The following is a 14,987-nucleotide window of genomic DNA, read 5'->3' as shown; positions in this document are numbered from 1 at the left end:
ATACCTTTCAGAGTTCTTGAGATGAATATTTGGTTTGTTAAAACCAGTTGAATAGTTAATTGGAATAAATATAATTCTAATTCTGTTAGAGAGCAGCCATTTTAAATTCCATTTTATAGATCAATGTAAAGTGTCTGCCAAAATAGTTTTAAATGCTTAAAGAGTGGAATTGAATTAAAATCATTTCTGTGTAGATTTATGACTTAAATACAATTTTTATACATATATATATATTTTTTTTGTTTTGTTTTGTTAATCCTCACTTGAGGATATTTTTCCATTGATTTTTAGATAGAGTAGAAGGGAAGGAAGGAGGGAGGGAGAGAGAGAGAAATATTGATGTGAGAGAGACACATTGATTGGATGCCTCCTACACAGCCCCGACTGGGGCTAGTGATCAAACCTGCAACCCAGGTACGTGCCCTTGACTAGGAATTGAATCCTCGACCCTTCAGTCTGCAGGCTGATGCTCTAACCACTAAAACAAACCAGCCAGAGCTGTGCATGTAATTTTTAAAAAAGTTTTACCCATTTAATAATTTTCTAATGGCATTTGAGATACATTTTAAAGTGCTTTTCTAGATTGCTGAGCATCTTAACATGAAATAAAATAGTTCTTTTATAAAAGTACCAAAATGCCAATGTAGAGCACATTTAAAATACAAAATTTTACTGTTAAGTTTGAAAATGCATAATTTATAATTCTGATGAAAACAATTTAAAATGTCTTTTGAAACAGAAACACACTATAAACAGAAGGGCAGAAGGAGCTATTCTCGAATCATTCATCTAATGGAAGATATATAAATCTCCTTCCTGTCAAATGAGCTGATGGTAGGTTTTCTACAACATGAATCTTCTCTCAGGCTAAACATAAATCTTTCTAGGGCCTTAAGCATCAACTCCACTATATTTCTGCACAGAGTCAATAAAAATAGCTTCATAGTATAGAAACACTTTCTATTTTAATCAACAGATTCATTTATATGTCTTTTGCCCACAGATTTTTAAACAGGATTGAGTAAAGAAATTTTCAACTCCCTTCCTTCTACTGTCCCACTCGTACCTTAAAGATCCCATATTGAGCTGGATCACCAGTTTTAGAAAGTTAACAATGAATTAAATGTGAGTTATGAAACATTTTTAGACCAATAGTATTAATTCAAATTCAGGCACTTCATAGAAAGACTATATAAATAACTCAGATTTTAATATGTGATAAATTTAAAATAATGCTAAATTGAATTTCCTGTTAATTACTATGCTACAGTACATATATTTACATGTACATAGAAATATATATAGTACATATATTCTAGTCAGAACAGAGAGAGAAATTATGCCTCACGGGCATGTAACAAGAACTTGAATATTTCATGCACTTAAAAAGAGATGGTTATAGTTCCCTAGAAATGTTAGTTAAAAAAAATTATTTAGTGGTTGAGTCTGTGATTTAAATGTATTTAAAGTAAATAAATTACAGATAAGAATTCTAGTAAAGATTGTTTTCTCAGAAATAACTAAATGCATTTGTGTAGTACCAGCATAACTCCCGTGTACAAATACTTGTAGGATATTTATGCACTAATTGCAAATGACCATTTTAAAAATGATCAGCTTTAGCCAACTGGTTGCTTTGTCTTAAACCAAATATGTTCCAAGAAGACGACAGTGAGCACTGTTTGTGTCCTGGGTACTTGGCGTAGTATCTGACACACAGAATTCAGATAATCACGCAGGTTAACAGAAGGAAGGGAGGGAAGGGACCATATCATCTACTGAACTGACCATTTTTGTATCTTAAATATGCTACTTTAGGAAAAAATATATTGAAGGCTTTTCTGATATGAATACTCTATGATCTCTTGTGTATTAGGGCCATCTATTAATTTGTGTGTCATTTGATTTATAAATAAGCAGCTGAGATTTTCTCTCAGTTGCTTATAGTATTTAGGTAGCGTTCATAGGGTGAAATCTGTCCTCCATCTCTGTGCCTAATTTTCACTTAAGCTGGATTTATCTAGGCCCCAAGGAACTGGCATTTAAAGTCTCATTTAGTAAGCATGTCTAAGACACTTCTGCTGTTGACTGACTAAACCTTTGGCTTCTATGTAAACATGTGGTGCCATCTGGATGAGTATTTAATAACGCCCCAAAGAGACAGGGCCAGAGCACATAGCCCTTTTCCTGGGAACTAAAATTAGTGGACAAATTATGTGAAGTAGCACCGTTCTACCTTCCTCCACCTGTCTCTTCTGACATGACATGCAAAGGCCAAAAGAGAAAAGAGAGAAGGAAGCATTAACCAATTGCTTCATTTTCATAATGCCTTGCTTCTGAAGCTTCATTTAGGGATTTTAGAAAACTTTACTTTAAAAATAGTATATTTATTTGAGGAGAAGCTGGTAATAGGGACTAGTAGTTAGTATATAAAACATACATACAATTTTAAAAAGTTATATGCACAGATACACTATATTTACATAAAATTAAGATTTTAACAATAAATGACAAAGAACCAAAGACTCTGTACTTATTATAGTTGCATATTTAAATACAAGGCTTTATAGCTATATTTAAATGTAAGGAAAAGGTTAATGTAAAATGCCATGATTAAAAAATACAAATGTAATATTTACTTTTGTATAAATCATAAAATATTTACATTTAATAGAGGATTTTTTACATGAACATCTTTATGGTTTCACAATAATTTATCAGAATATAGCTTTAGCATAAATTTGCATTATAATCTTAGAAACATAATATTTTAATCAAGCAAATTAAACAAATTTGGATGTTATATATTTTCTTTATTCAGTGTTGGTTTTAGCTCACATAAATATAGTCATGTGTTGCATGATGATGCTTCAGTCGGTGATGGACCACATATACAACATGGTCCCATTAGGCTACAATAAAAACATTCCTATTGTCTAGTGACAATATATCCATAACAGTATAGTGCAACACTTTACACACCTGTTTGTGTTGATGCTGGTGTAAACAAACCTACTGCATTGCCAGTTGTATAAAAGTATAACACACACAATTATGCACAGTACCTGATACTTGATAATAATAAATGACCCTGTTTACTGGTTTATGTGTATATATATATTGTATATTGTTGACAGTATTGCAGATGTCCCCCATCCACCCCCAATTGTGCCCCTCTCCACTCAGCCCCTGCCACACCCCAGGCGTTCACTACATTATTGTCTGTGTTCATATATTTTTATGGTTAGAGTGTTGTCTCTCTACTTATAAACAAAAGTTTGCTGAAACACAGCTCATACTTGCATTCTCTCTCAATTGTATCATTTTCTCTTGTACTTGATTTAACCTTGTGTTGTTTTCTACAGTAACATGGTGTTCGTTTCTAGCCTAGGAGCAATAGGCTATACCATATAGCCCAGGTGTGTTGTAGGCTATCTCACCTAAGTTTGTGCAAGTGTACTCTATGATATTCACACAATGATAAAATTGCCTAATGACCCATTTCTCAGAACGTATCCTCATCAGCACCACATGACTGTAAATATCTGCTTTGTAAATCATAAATATCAATAGAAGAGACATTTAAAATTAATTAGTAACTCACTTTATTGGTATAAAATTGACAGATAATAATATTGTATAAAATTAAGGTGTACAACCTGATTATTTTATACACATATATACAGTAAAATGATTGCCACAATAAGGTTAACACTTCCATCACCTCACATAAATACCTTTGTGAGTGTGTGTGTGGTGATATCATTTAAGATCTAGTTTCTTAGCAACTTACAAATACATAAGATGGTAATGTTAACTATAGTCACCATGCTATACATTAGATCCCCACAACTAATTCACCTTATAACTAGAAGTTTGTACCCTTGACCAATATCTTCCAATTTCCCTTACTCTCCACCCTGACAACCACCATTCTACTATCTGTTTCTATGAATTTGGCTTTTTTTTTTGGTTCTGCATAGGTGAGAACATTTAGTATTTGTCTTTTTGACTTATTTCACTTAGTATAAGGCCCACAAAGTCCATCCATGCTGTCACAAATGGCAGGATAGGCTTCTTTTTATGGTTTAATGTGTGTGTGTGTGTGTGTGTGTGTGTGTGTGTGTGAGAGAGAGAGAGAGAGAGAGAGAGAGAGAGAGAGAGATTGATTGATTCTTAGTCCATTCATCTGTCGATGGAAACTTAGGTTGTTTCACCATCCTGGCTATTGCGAATAATGTTGAAATAAACACAGGCATGCAGTTATGTCTTTGAGATACTGACTGCATTCCTTTTAGATTTGTATTCCAAAGAGGGATTGCTAGATCATATGGTAGTTCTATTTTTAATTTTTTGAGTAACCTCCATACTGTTTTCCATAGTGGCTGCACCAATTTACATTCCACCAACAATGCACATTTTCCCTTTTTTCCCATATTCTCACTAACATGTTTTTTCTTATGTTTTTGATAATAGCCATTCTAACAGGTGTGAGGTGATTTCTTATACTGGTTTTGATTTGTATTTCCCTGATGAATAATGATGTTGAATACCTTTTTATGTACCTGTTGGCAGTTTATATGTCTTTTTTTTTTTTTTTTTTTTTTTTTTACAAAAAATGTCTGTGCAATTATTTGTGGGGTTTTTTTTGCTATTGAGTTATATGAGTTCCTTATATATTTTGCATATTAAACCTCTTATCAGATAATATGGTTTTCAAATATTTCTCCCATTTCTTAAGTTGCATTTTCATTTTGTTGCTTGTTTCTTTCATTGTGCAGGAGCTTTTGAGTTTGATGTAGTCTTACTTATTTTTGCTTTTGTTGTCTGTTTTTATGGTGTCATAGCCAAAAAAAAAAAATCATTGCCAAGACTAATGTCAAGTACATCTTCCCTATGTTTTTTTTCTAGGAGTTCTACAGTTTCGGCTCTTACATTTAATTCTTTAATCTATTTTGAGTTAATGTTTGTGAATGGTGTAAGAAAAGAGTCCAATTAATTCTTTTGCATGTGACTATCTAGTTTTCCCAAAAGCATTTATTGAAGAGACTCTTTTCTCCACTGAGTATTCTGGCTCCCTTGTCAACTACTAGTTGCCTGTGTATGCATGGGTTTATTCCTGGGCTCCCGATTCTGTTCCAATGGTCTATGTGTATATTTTGATGACAGTATCATATATATATTTTTTATTATGATGCCTCCAGCTTTGCTTTTCTTTCTCAGGATTGCTTTGGCTATTCAGAGTCTTTTGTGCTTCTATATAAATTTTAGGATTGTTTCCCTGCAAAGCCTCTCTCTTGCTGCCCTGCGGTGCATCCATGGGGCAAAGGTGGGGGTGTATGTGTGAGGTGTGGGTAGCTTTGGAGGTGGAGCAGTTGGAGTAAGATCTGCAGGTGAGACATCCCCAGTGGCTCCTGGGTAGACTTCCAGACGGAATCTGCAAAGTGATTAGCAGGATCCATGTTCTTTGCTGCTCTCTGAGAACGCTGGCTGTTATTCTCCCAGCTGCTCCCTGCAGCTGTTAACTAACATTATTGTGGTAATCATTTTGCAATCTATACATGTATAAATTCACTACATTGTAAACCTTAAACTTACACAGTGTTATATGTCAACTATATCTCAATAAAGCTGAAAAAAATGTAATAGGAAGAGAATATTTCTTTTTTTATTAGTTAATGTTTGTTACAGGTATTTTTCCTTTTCCCCCTCAATGACACCCTCCTTCCGATCCCACCCCCTCAACCAGCATTGCTGTCTATGTCCATTGGTTATGCATATATGCATATAAGTTCTTTGGTTTATCTCTTCCCTCCTCCCCACCCCCCTCCTCTGAAGTTTGTCAGTCTGAAACCTACTTTTATGTTTCTGGGTCTGTTTTTGTTCATCAGCTTATTTTGTTCATTATATTCCACAAAGAAGTGAGATCATGTGAAGAAGAGAGTATTTCTTTAAATAAAATTATATGTATATCTCAAAAAACAAGGTTAAGTTTTAGAGCGAAACAGGTAGGTATCTGAATATAAGCTCTGTCACTTATCATCTCTGGAATCCTGGGTAAGTTACATGGATTTTCTAGTCCTCAGTTCCTCCACCTGTTATGTGGTAATAATAATTTTCTATCTCACAAAGTTGTTTAAAGAATGGTTTAGATAACACAAAGTAAGTACCCAATAAATGTTTGTCATTTATTATTGTTATTATTGTTATTACTTAGGACATAATATGTGTTGTTTTTAAAAATAGTTATGTTTGATATATAAAAAACGATAAAGAATGATCAATTGATTAGTTTAAATCAGTTTTGAATATCTCATTTCTTTAAAACATTAATACTGCACTTATTGTAAGCTATTATAATAGCTTATTATGTTTAAACAATAGTTAATTTAGAACTAAACTAATTGGTGAATTTGCTATCCAAAAAAGCTGCAAATACATCAAAGTGATTTAATTAAATTTTTTTTTCAACCAGCTGATTGTTGAAAATATGCCTAGCAAGAGATCCTCACCCTTTACTTTAATCTCTTAATTGTCTTCTTGTTTCTGAGCTAGATAATGAAGTGAATGTCTCCCTCCTCCTGGTTCCTTTTCCTTCCTTCCTTCCTTCCTTCCTTCCTTCCTTCCTTCCTTCCTTCCTTCCTTCCTTCCTTCCTTCCTTCTTCCCTCCCTCCCTCCCTCCTTCCCTTCCCCCTTCTCTTCCTTCTCCTCCTTCCTTTTATCTTTCTTTTTTGAAGCAGTCACTTTGGAGTTCTCTCTATATCATATATGAATATAAATCTATAGAAAGATTCAAATGCTATCAAATGGATTCCATTGTGGAATGTTTTTTTTTTATCCTTACCTGAGAACACTTCCATTTTCTTGTTCAGATAGAGTGGGAGGGAGAGAGAGGAAGAGAGAGAGAGAGAGAGAAACATCGACATGAATGGAACACATGGAGTGACTGCCATCTGCATGACCCAACCAGGGCCGGGGACAAACTGCACCGAGGTACATGCCCTTAGTGGGAACTGAACCCAGGTCTCTCGTGACCACAGGCTGATGCTCTGACCACTGAGCCAAACCGGCCAGGACTCCATTGTAGAATTTTAAATGGGATTTCATTTCTTCAAATAATAAGGGAGCTTAGTACACACTGCTACAGCCTCTATATATTGGAGAGTGAAGTAAGGTGGTACTGGTCACTGGCAATAAGAACACTTCCAGGTAGTGTGAAGGAGAAAGGTGAAATAAAGAGTAAGAGCTGTTGCAGTTAAGTCTAATTAATGAAAAACTGTTTCAAGGCCTCTGGCTTATGTTTCATACCATTTCCTCACCTTTACCCTTCCTTATTCTTTCTACGCTCAGCCTTTCTTACTCCTTTATTCATCTCCTTCACTGAGACCCAATTATATACAACCAGTTCTAAGAAAAGACATACATAAGAAACAAAGGAACATTTAATTAAACCAGATAAATTGTTTTATATATTGGATTTCTGAAATGAAATGGTTCTACATGATTTAAAAAATTTTAAATAATAGCCAAAGCTTGGTAATTCTTAAGGACACAAAAATGCCAGTGATAAACACAATTCTTCATAAAAGTGTTTTGTATCCAAAAGGATTGCCCTGCATCAGTGAACTCGATGTTTCAGTGGTTTCAATTACTATGTGTCTCAATTTCTTGTTAAGCAATATACGAATAATAGTAGAATAAATGTAGTATGTATATTTTAGAATGGAAAAAAGTCTCCAACTTTTTTTCTTATTTATTCAGGGTAGTTCAGGTCTGCATGCTTAGTCTCTGGGGTTCTATGTGCTGGACTTGCCAATGCTGTGTTCTGCTCAAGACAAGACTGTTGATGCCAAGCTAGTGGGTTATAAATGGTGAGATGGAAGTTCATCCTCTATACTGAAGCAACCAAGGACCAAATCACAGGTATTGATAGAGAGTCTGCAATTTCCTGGAAGCACTTCTGAAAGTAATCAGGTTGGGTATTTTTGATACAAATACAAAGGTAATGAGTAATTCTAACACGTTTGCTCAAACTCTGAAAGAGGAAGCTGTGGAGAAAAGTCTTCGACACACCTTTAGAACCTTAGTTCTCATACTCGGCTGCACACTGAAGTGCTGGCGGAAAATGTAAACCAACCAGAGATTCTGATGTTTTGGGCATAGGTTGCAGCCTGGGAATTCGAGGTTTTAAAGCACCTCAAGTGATTCTAATGTGCAGTGCGGGTGGCAAAGCACTGATGTATGGAATGAAGCAGAGTCTGCGGCACAACGGGGGATTGGATATTAAACCCTGTGGCTCCAAGTGTGGACCAGCAGCAGCCGCATCCTCTTGTTACAAATGTATAATCTCAGGCCCCCAGCTCAGACTTACGGAATGAAATATGCATTTGAGCAAGACCCTTAGGCCCCTATGCTCATTCAATTTTGAGATGTCTTAAGGCACTGAACACACAGGAGTCCTTGAATGGCCAGGTTCAGGCTATAATTAAAGGTACCTTCCTAGCCTTAATCTCCACTTAACCAAGCAGGCTTCAATCTTAATTTAGTGTTACTACTATGCCTCCTTAATAGAAAGAGATATTTCTTTATTACCATACATTAAGTTGAATTTAAGAGGAAAGCCAGACTTCTTCAAATGTCTAAAGGAATTTTCCGAGTAGGAAAAAAGCTTGTTCCTTTACAGTGCCCATAAACAGTGGCTTTCAACTCCAGCTGCATATGTAACTACCCAGAGAGCTTCTTAAATATACTGGTTCCACATCATATCTTTTGAGTTATCATTTCTGGGGGTGGAGGCACACAATGGTATGTTTTAAAGGTCTCCATGGAGTTTCGTGTGCAGCAAGCTTTGAGAACCACTGTGGATAAACTCTAAGTTTATCGACTCCTCTATACTGGTGCCTCATTTCATTGAAATATAGTGGAGTCAGTCATTGTGGCCTCCTTGAAGGCTGTTATCAATCACTTCATTAAAATGTATCAATCTGCAATGATAAGATCAATGAAATATTTAGTGCACGGTAATTTGCCATTCATTTACGTTCATCCTTATTTCATAGTTAACAGTTGATTATCTACATTAATAAAGGAATGGCAAGTATACAGATAGTTATACCCAAATAATCCTGATATTTTACTTTATGAGATAAAACATTTCATTTCACTGTCTTTTTGCCTTAACATATCTTTAGATAAGTATAAAAATTAGCTTGTTCTCCCAGTATCTGCCAGCTAAATAGTGCAGAGAGACACAGGGTGCTGCTTGGCAGGAAGACGTCAGCTGTCATTAAAAATCCGCGAAATGGATACAGTCCAGTACAATTTCCTGGCTGCAGAGTCAAAACTGACTATCAGGTGAATGATACACATAAACTTCACTTTGGCCTTCAAACACAAGTTGAGAACAACTAGTAAATCAGATAACTAAATGAAGTGGTTGAGCAAACAGCTTAGTTGAAGAAAAACAAGCATGTGACCTAAGTACAATGGGCAGGCGTAACCCTAAATCACTGCCAAATAATTAAAAGAATAAACTCCGCATAGTACATAAATGGAATAATACACAGTTTAAACTTCCTCTAAATAAACAGTTTTTATTTCCATCTTGAAAACAAAAGCTTCAAGCACAGTATTCCATTACAAGTTGAATTTGGGTATTCCTAAATCATTTATCTCTTTGGTCCCTTAGACTTTTCATGCATAAATAAATAGTTGTCCTTTAAGTAAGCATTGCAAAGACTGTTTGTGTAAGACATTACTAAGGCATTGCTCAGAGTAACATTTTCAAGTATAGACATGTAAATGTCATCAAAGCCACACAGCCTTCAGATCCTTGTGCTCTTCTTTTGAGAAGGGCTCTGTCCAGATGCTAGGACTTCTTCAAACATAACCTTCTAGAATCAGGACATGTCTTTGAAAACTGATGACTTAAATTCTTAACTTATGTCATTAGGTAATACCAAAATTAAATTTGAGAGACTTCAGGCTACAGATGATCTTATTCAAAAATTTTTCTTCTTTTCCATTAGGCTTAGAGTCATTCTTACACCAAATCTTTAAGTTAAATGAGAATCCTTAATGACCTATGAACAAAATCTATAATAGTACATTGTATCTAAATAGAAAAGATTACATATTTATGGTTAAATTCTTAATAAATGATAAACCATTTAAATGAGAATAATCCAATTATGTGCCCATTATAAACTTTTCTCATATATCTGTTACTGAAATACCACCATTTTATCATTTGCAAATATTAAAAGCAAATTATATAGAAAAAATGCAATGGTCTTGGACAAGTTTGGTGGAACGTAACTATCCACTTAAATAGGTAGCTGTTTTTAGCACTGGGTAATTATGGCTTATTTTGTCCTTTTACAATTTATAGAGTAAGTTGAACGGTCTCTGCTTCCATTAACTTTAAGTGTCATGTTAAGAATGCCTAATCAGTCTGGCTGGTGTGGCTCAGTGAGATCTCTGGTTCAATTCCCAAGAGATCTCTGGTTTGATCCTCGGTTGGGACACATGCCTAGGTTGTGGGCCCGATCTCCAGTGGGGGGCATGCATATTGATATTCTCCAATTGATATTCTCTCTCATTGATGTTTCTATCTCTCTCTCCCTTCCTCTCTCTAAAAAACAAATAAGGAAAAAAATTTAAAAAGAAAAGAATGTCTAATCAAACATTGAAGGGGTAAAATTATGAATCATATGGAAGGTAGAGAAAATTGCTCTGGATAGGCAGTGTTTCTAGACTTTTCTAGTAACTACCCATATAACCTCAGCTTATGTACTTCACTATTGTGAGTAGATGCCCCATCTTTAATGTTTGGAGGTTTGGCTAGATCCATACTGAGGTCACTATCAACTCTCAAAATACCCTATGGCTTAAATTCTGGTTTACTTATGATGTTGTGTAAATAATAAATAGAATGACATATTTCAATTTTACATTTTTATTTCAAGAATACTTACAGTTAAGGCTGGTGGTCCTGGAGGTCCTGTATCTCCCTAGCATAAATTAAAGAAAAGGTGCAATTACCAACAGTCTCTTTTTTACACATTATATTTATAAATTTTATGAATGGATAGAAGCAATAGCAAGAAAAATCTTAAAGAAAGAAGAAATAGAAGTTTATCTTGATAAGTCGCTGCACAATAAAAAATGTATCATGTGCTTTTAGCTCTCATGATATAAATATCACCTGGTGTACCCCCATGCTTGCAAAAGTTGTTTTGAAAGGCTAAAATAATCTAATTTCTATTCTTTTGTCTACTAATCCAAAATTAGAAAGACTATCTCTTCAAATATGATTACTTGCCAATGGAGCAGCTGGGAAGTGTCACAACGACGAACAATTTTTCTGACAAAGTTAGTATGAGGATCAGCAGAAATAATAAATGGATGTCCCCACGTCATGCCTCCCAGCTGCAAGAAGTGGTCCCACTGCCTCTTCTAATGCTCTGCTGAATTGGCATTGCACTTGTCATCAATTGTAAGAGGATTTGCCTATGTTTATGTATTTTTAAATACTAAAATTGCTTTGCTGATGTATGTGAATACAAATTACCAGGTGGATGTATTGACAAACTAGTCAAAAGCTTTAAAAAATGTTCATCTAAAAGTTTACTGCTTTCTGATTTAGAAATATGTCACATATATGCCTTATTGTATCTGCTCCCCTATTTAATTCATAAGAACTCATAGTCATTAATACCAAGGGTCACAGATATGATCCTTGTTTAAGTGGACATGATGGAGATCATACGCTCTGTAGCATGGGGCACAGGGACCTCGTATTCTCATGAAGAGTACAGTCGTCCCTCATTTATCGCGGTTAATCCGTTCCAGACTCTAGAGGTTGCACCTGGCATTGAAGGATTCCTGGGGTGCTCGAATACATAGGTCTACAGTCCATCCATACAGTAATTTTAATTTTAGTTGTAATACAGGGGTGTATAATTGACTCAGACAACCAAGCACATGCTGTATCATTTTCACTGTCTCGATCAACTTTTTAATGAGTATATTTGAAAAAACCGCAGTAGAGTGAAACCGCGAAAGTCGAAGTGCGAAGTAGCGAGGGATGACTGTATCTCTATAACTTTCTCTTTTCTCATCTAATACAGTCACCTCGAAAGTTAAAACTTAGCATTGTGTAATCATTATTTGGGGGAACAACTGCATACAAATAATCAATCATTGTTAAGAAACATTGATGCAGCTAAATTCACTCACTGAGGAAGGATTTGCAGGACCGGCTTTAATGCAGAGGTAAATATTGAAGACAGGCAAGGATTTCTAAATGTGCTGAGGGTGGAGAACAAAATACAGTGCAGAACACCCACACACACAATTCTCATTAAACTGGGACCATCCAATGACCTTGTGCCGAATGACTCTTGCGTTTACTATTTCTTAATTCTCTTTTCAAGGTCAATTGCCAATATGCCATTATAACACGGCATACAAGAAGAGGTGGCAGGAAATGGAGCATTTAGACTAAGACTGAGATACAAAATTAGCCTCCTTTCCCCCAAGGCCACCTGCTTCACCATTACAGTAGCAGCTCAGTGCTACTGGCAAAGTTCCCTGATACAGGACACGGTTGCTAATTTGGTGATGGAATACCTAATGCTGTTAAGCAAGAGAGGGAAAAGGAAAATCTTATAAACACAAATTAATGTGGACTAGCAATTGTGCATTTAGTCTCTTCAAACTAATTAAATGAACCAAAAAGGTTTTTCTTGTTCAGATGCTTTTAACATAACAGCTTTTGGTTAATTTTAACAAAATTAACTTTTGGCAGTTAAATAGCATCAATGAAAAGTCACTGCACAGGTTCTCCGGGTTTTTTTTAGGAAAAGATTGGCATTTTTCTAGGTGAATATGATACCTTTTCTCCTTTCAGGCCAGGTGGACCACGAGGACCCAGGTCACCTTTCAAACCCTGTATAAAAAAATAAAACCAATGTGATTTCTATACACAGTGCATAGAAAGCTTCAATGTCTAACAAGTCATTAGTCACAAAATAAATCATAATTTACTGAACTCCCAAATCCCACTCGTCAGTGTGTAGTATGGAGAGAAACAGAGACAACTGGCAGCGAAATGACAAGCAACATCTGCGCTGTGGTGGGTACGGTACGTTAAATCAGTGTGAGTCCTCCATACTGCATATTTGTGCAACTTTGCTTCCTGCTAAAATTACATTAATTCACCATCTGGGAGAACATCATTTAGATCTATATGAGCTTTTAAGTATCCACTTTGGATTAAATTTGTAGATGTTTTAAATACCTCTGATTTAGCATTGATTAGGCCTTTATTTAAAAAGCTTGTCCCCCAAATTCAAGATTTAAATAAAAAAAATATTTTTATGTCTCTATCAAGAAATCTAATTGTTGGGGGAGGGAATAAATGAAAGATGTATTCTTTTCCTATCACTCACAAAGCTGTAGCTAAAATGCAATTTCTTTTCTGTTGCAAAGTCTGATTTAGTTCTCTAATGTCTATCTCTTTTTAAAACCTGGATTTATAAAGCTATCAATTGAAACTATATGTGACATAGCATATCAGATAAATATATTCATGAGTCTTCTAGACTCTTGGGTGTTTTCATGGGTATTTAGTTGATCTGATTCAGATATGACAGCTTTCAGAAAACCACACAGATTTCATCGGAGGAGATAAATTCTACAGCCGAAAGTATTCCTAGTGTGAATAGGAAGAAAATTAGACAGACACACCCTGACTGTGTGGTCAATAGGAAACAAATATCATTCCTTGTACTTAATTTAACACATTGAATGAGGGAAGAACAATACTGGAGAAAAGAAAAATCCCGAGGCCGCACAAAGCAGTAAACCCAGGCCTCTTACTGTTCCAGAAGAATCCAGCTCTCACTGCTCTGACATTGTGCGGTAAATGAACAACGCCAAATGCCATCACCTGTAGCTTACTTAGTATAGAAGCCAGTGATACAGTCACAGGAACAAAAGAAAACTGGATACTTAAAATCTTGTTGCAGAGAGCATGTGAAAACTGCAGTCTTACACTTGGAAGGAAAAAAGACTTTATGTACGAAAACAGCATCTAATTGCCAAAAAAACCTTTGTAGTTGCATCAACATCTTTGTGGACGAAATTTATAGCCATGTTTCTTCCATCATTACCTTGCAGCAGTTATTGAACAAGGATGAGTGAAAAGTTTAATCATATCTGAGATGTGGCAGTCCTTTATTATCTGAAATAGCCAATCTGCCCCAAATCAAGCAGCACGTGCTCTATGCATGACCCTGGAGTAAAACTTGGCACCTACACATTCTGAATGCTTGTGGGAAGAAAACTGCCAGGTCTGTGGTAGATTTTATTCTGAATTCACTCATTCATTCACCCATTCAGTCAATGGACTTTTGTTGTATACCTGCGTGTGGTCACTGCTGTAGCCTCCAGGGTGCACTGTTCAAAACAGTAACTATGGGCCCGGGCAGCTTCTGAAATGTGACTAGTCTGAATTGGGAGGTGCTGTGAGTGTGAAATACGATGGGCTTCTTGATGTTTGGCACCAAAAAATGTAAATTACTCATGAATACTTTTATGTTGATTAGATATTGAAATGATGAATAACGTGTTGGATGTGGGATTAAATAAAATATGTGATTAAAATTGATTTCACCTGTTTCTTTTTACTTTTCCTAATGTGGCTACTAGAAATGTTCCATATTTACACGTGCCTTGAATTTTTAATATTATATTTTAAAGTAATATCATATGCATCATATTATATAATACACAACATAATGCATTACTATCAGATGGTGTTATAGAGGCACACAAAAAGAGAACAAGTAGTTCACAAAGACTCTCCTTGACCAAACTTCAGTCAGGCTCCTCTGAGCTCTCAACTTGACTAAGCCTCAACCTTAGTCCCCATCCTATCCCCCACATTTGATATCTGATCAGGCCCTTCATCCTCCACCTTT

General features: G+C 35.5%; 1 protein-coding gene across 1 annotated transcript in view; it reads right to left on the bottom strand.

Annotated features, from left to right (window-relative positions):
• The window catches only part of COL19A1 (collagen type XIX alpha 1 chain), a 325,038-nt gene that overhangs the window by 160,296 nt on the left and 149,755 nt on the right, over positions 1-14,987 (bottom strand). Inside the window, exons 13-14 of the mRNA XM_036248752.1 lie at positions 12,899-12,952; positions 10,977-11,012 (exon numbers count right to left, since the gene is read on the bottom strand). Coding sequence (XP_036104645.1) covers positions 10,977-11,012; positions 12,899-12,952 — 90 coding nt within the window. The remainder of the gene's footprint in view (positions 1-10,976; positions 11,013-12,898; positions 12,953-14,987) is intronic.

This window comes from Molossus molossus, unplaced genomic scaffold (assembly GCF_014108415.1).
Source record: "Molossus molossus isolate mMolMol1 unplaced genomic scaffold, mMolMol1.p scaffold_m16_p_8, whole genome shotgun sequence".
NCBI classification, from domain to species: Eukaryota; Metazoa; Chordata; class Mammalia; order Chiroptera; family Molossidae; genus Molossus; species Molossus molossus.
The sequence above is the reverse complement of the archived record's forward strand: the minus strand, read 5'-3'. Positions and strand labels throughout refer to the sequence as shown.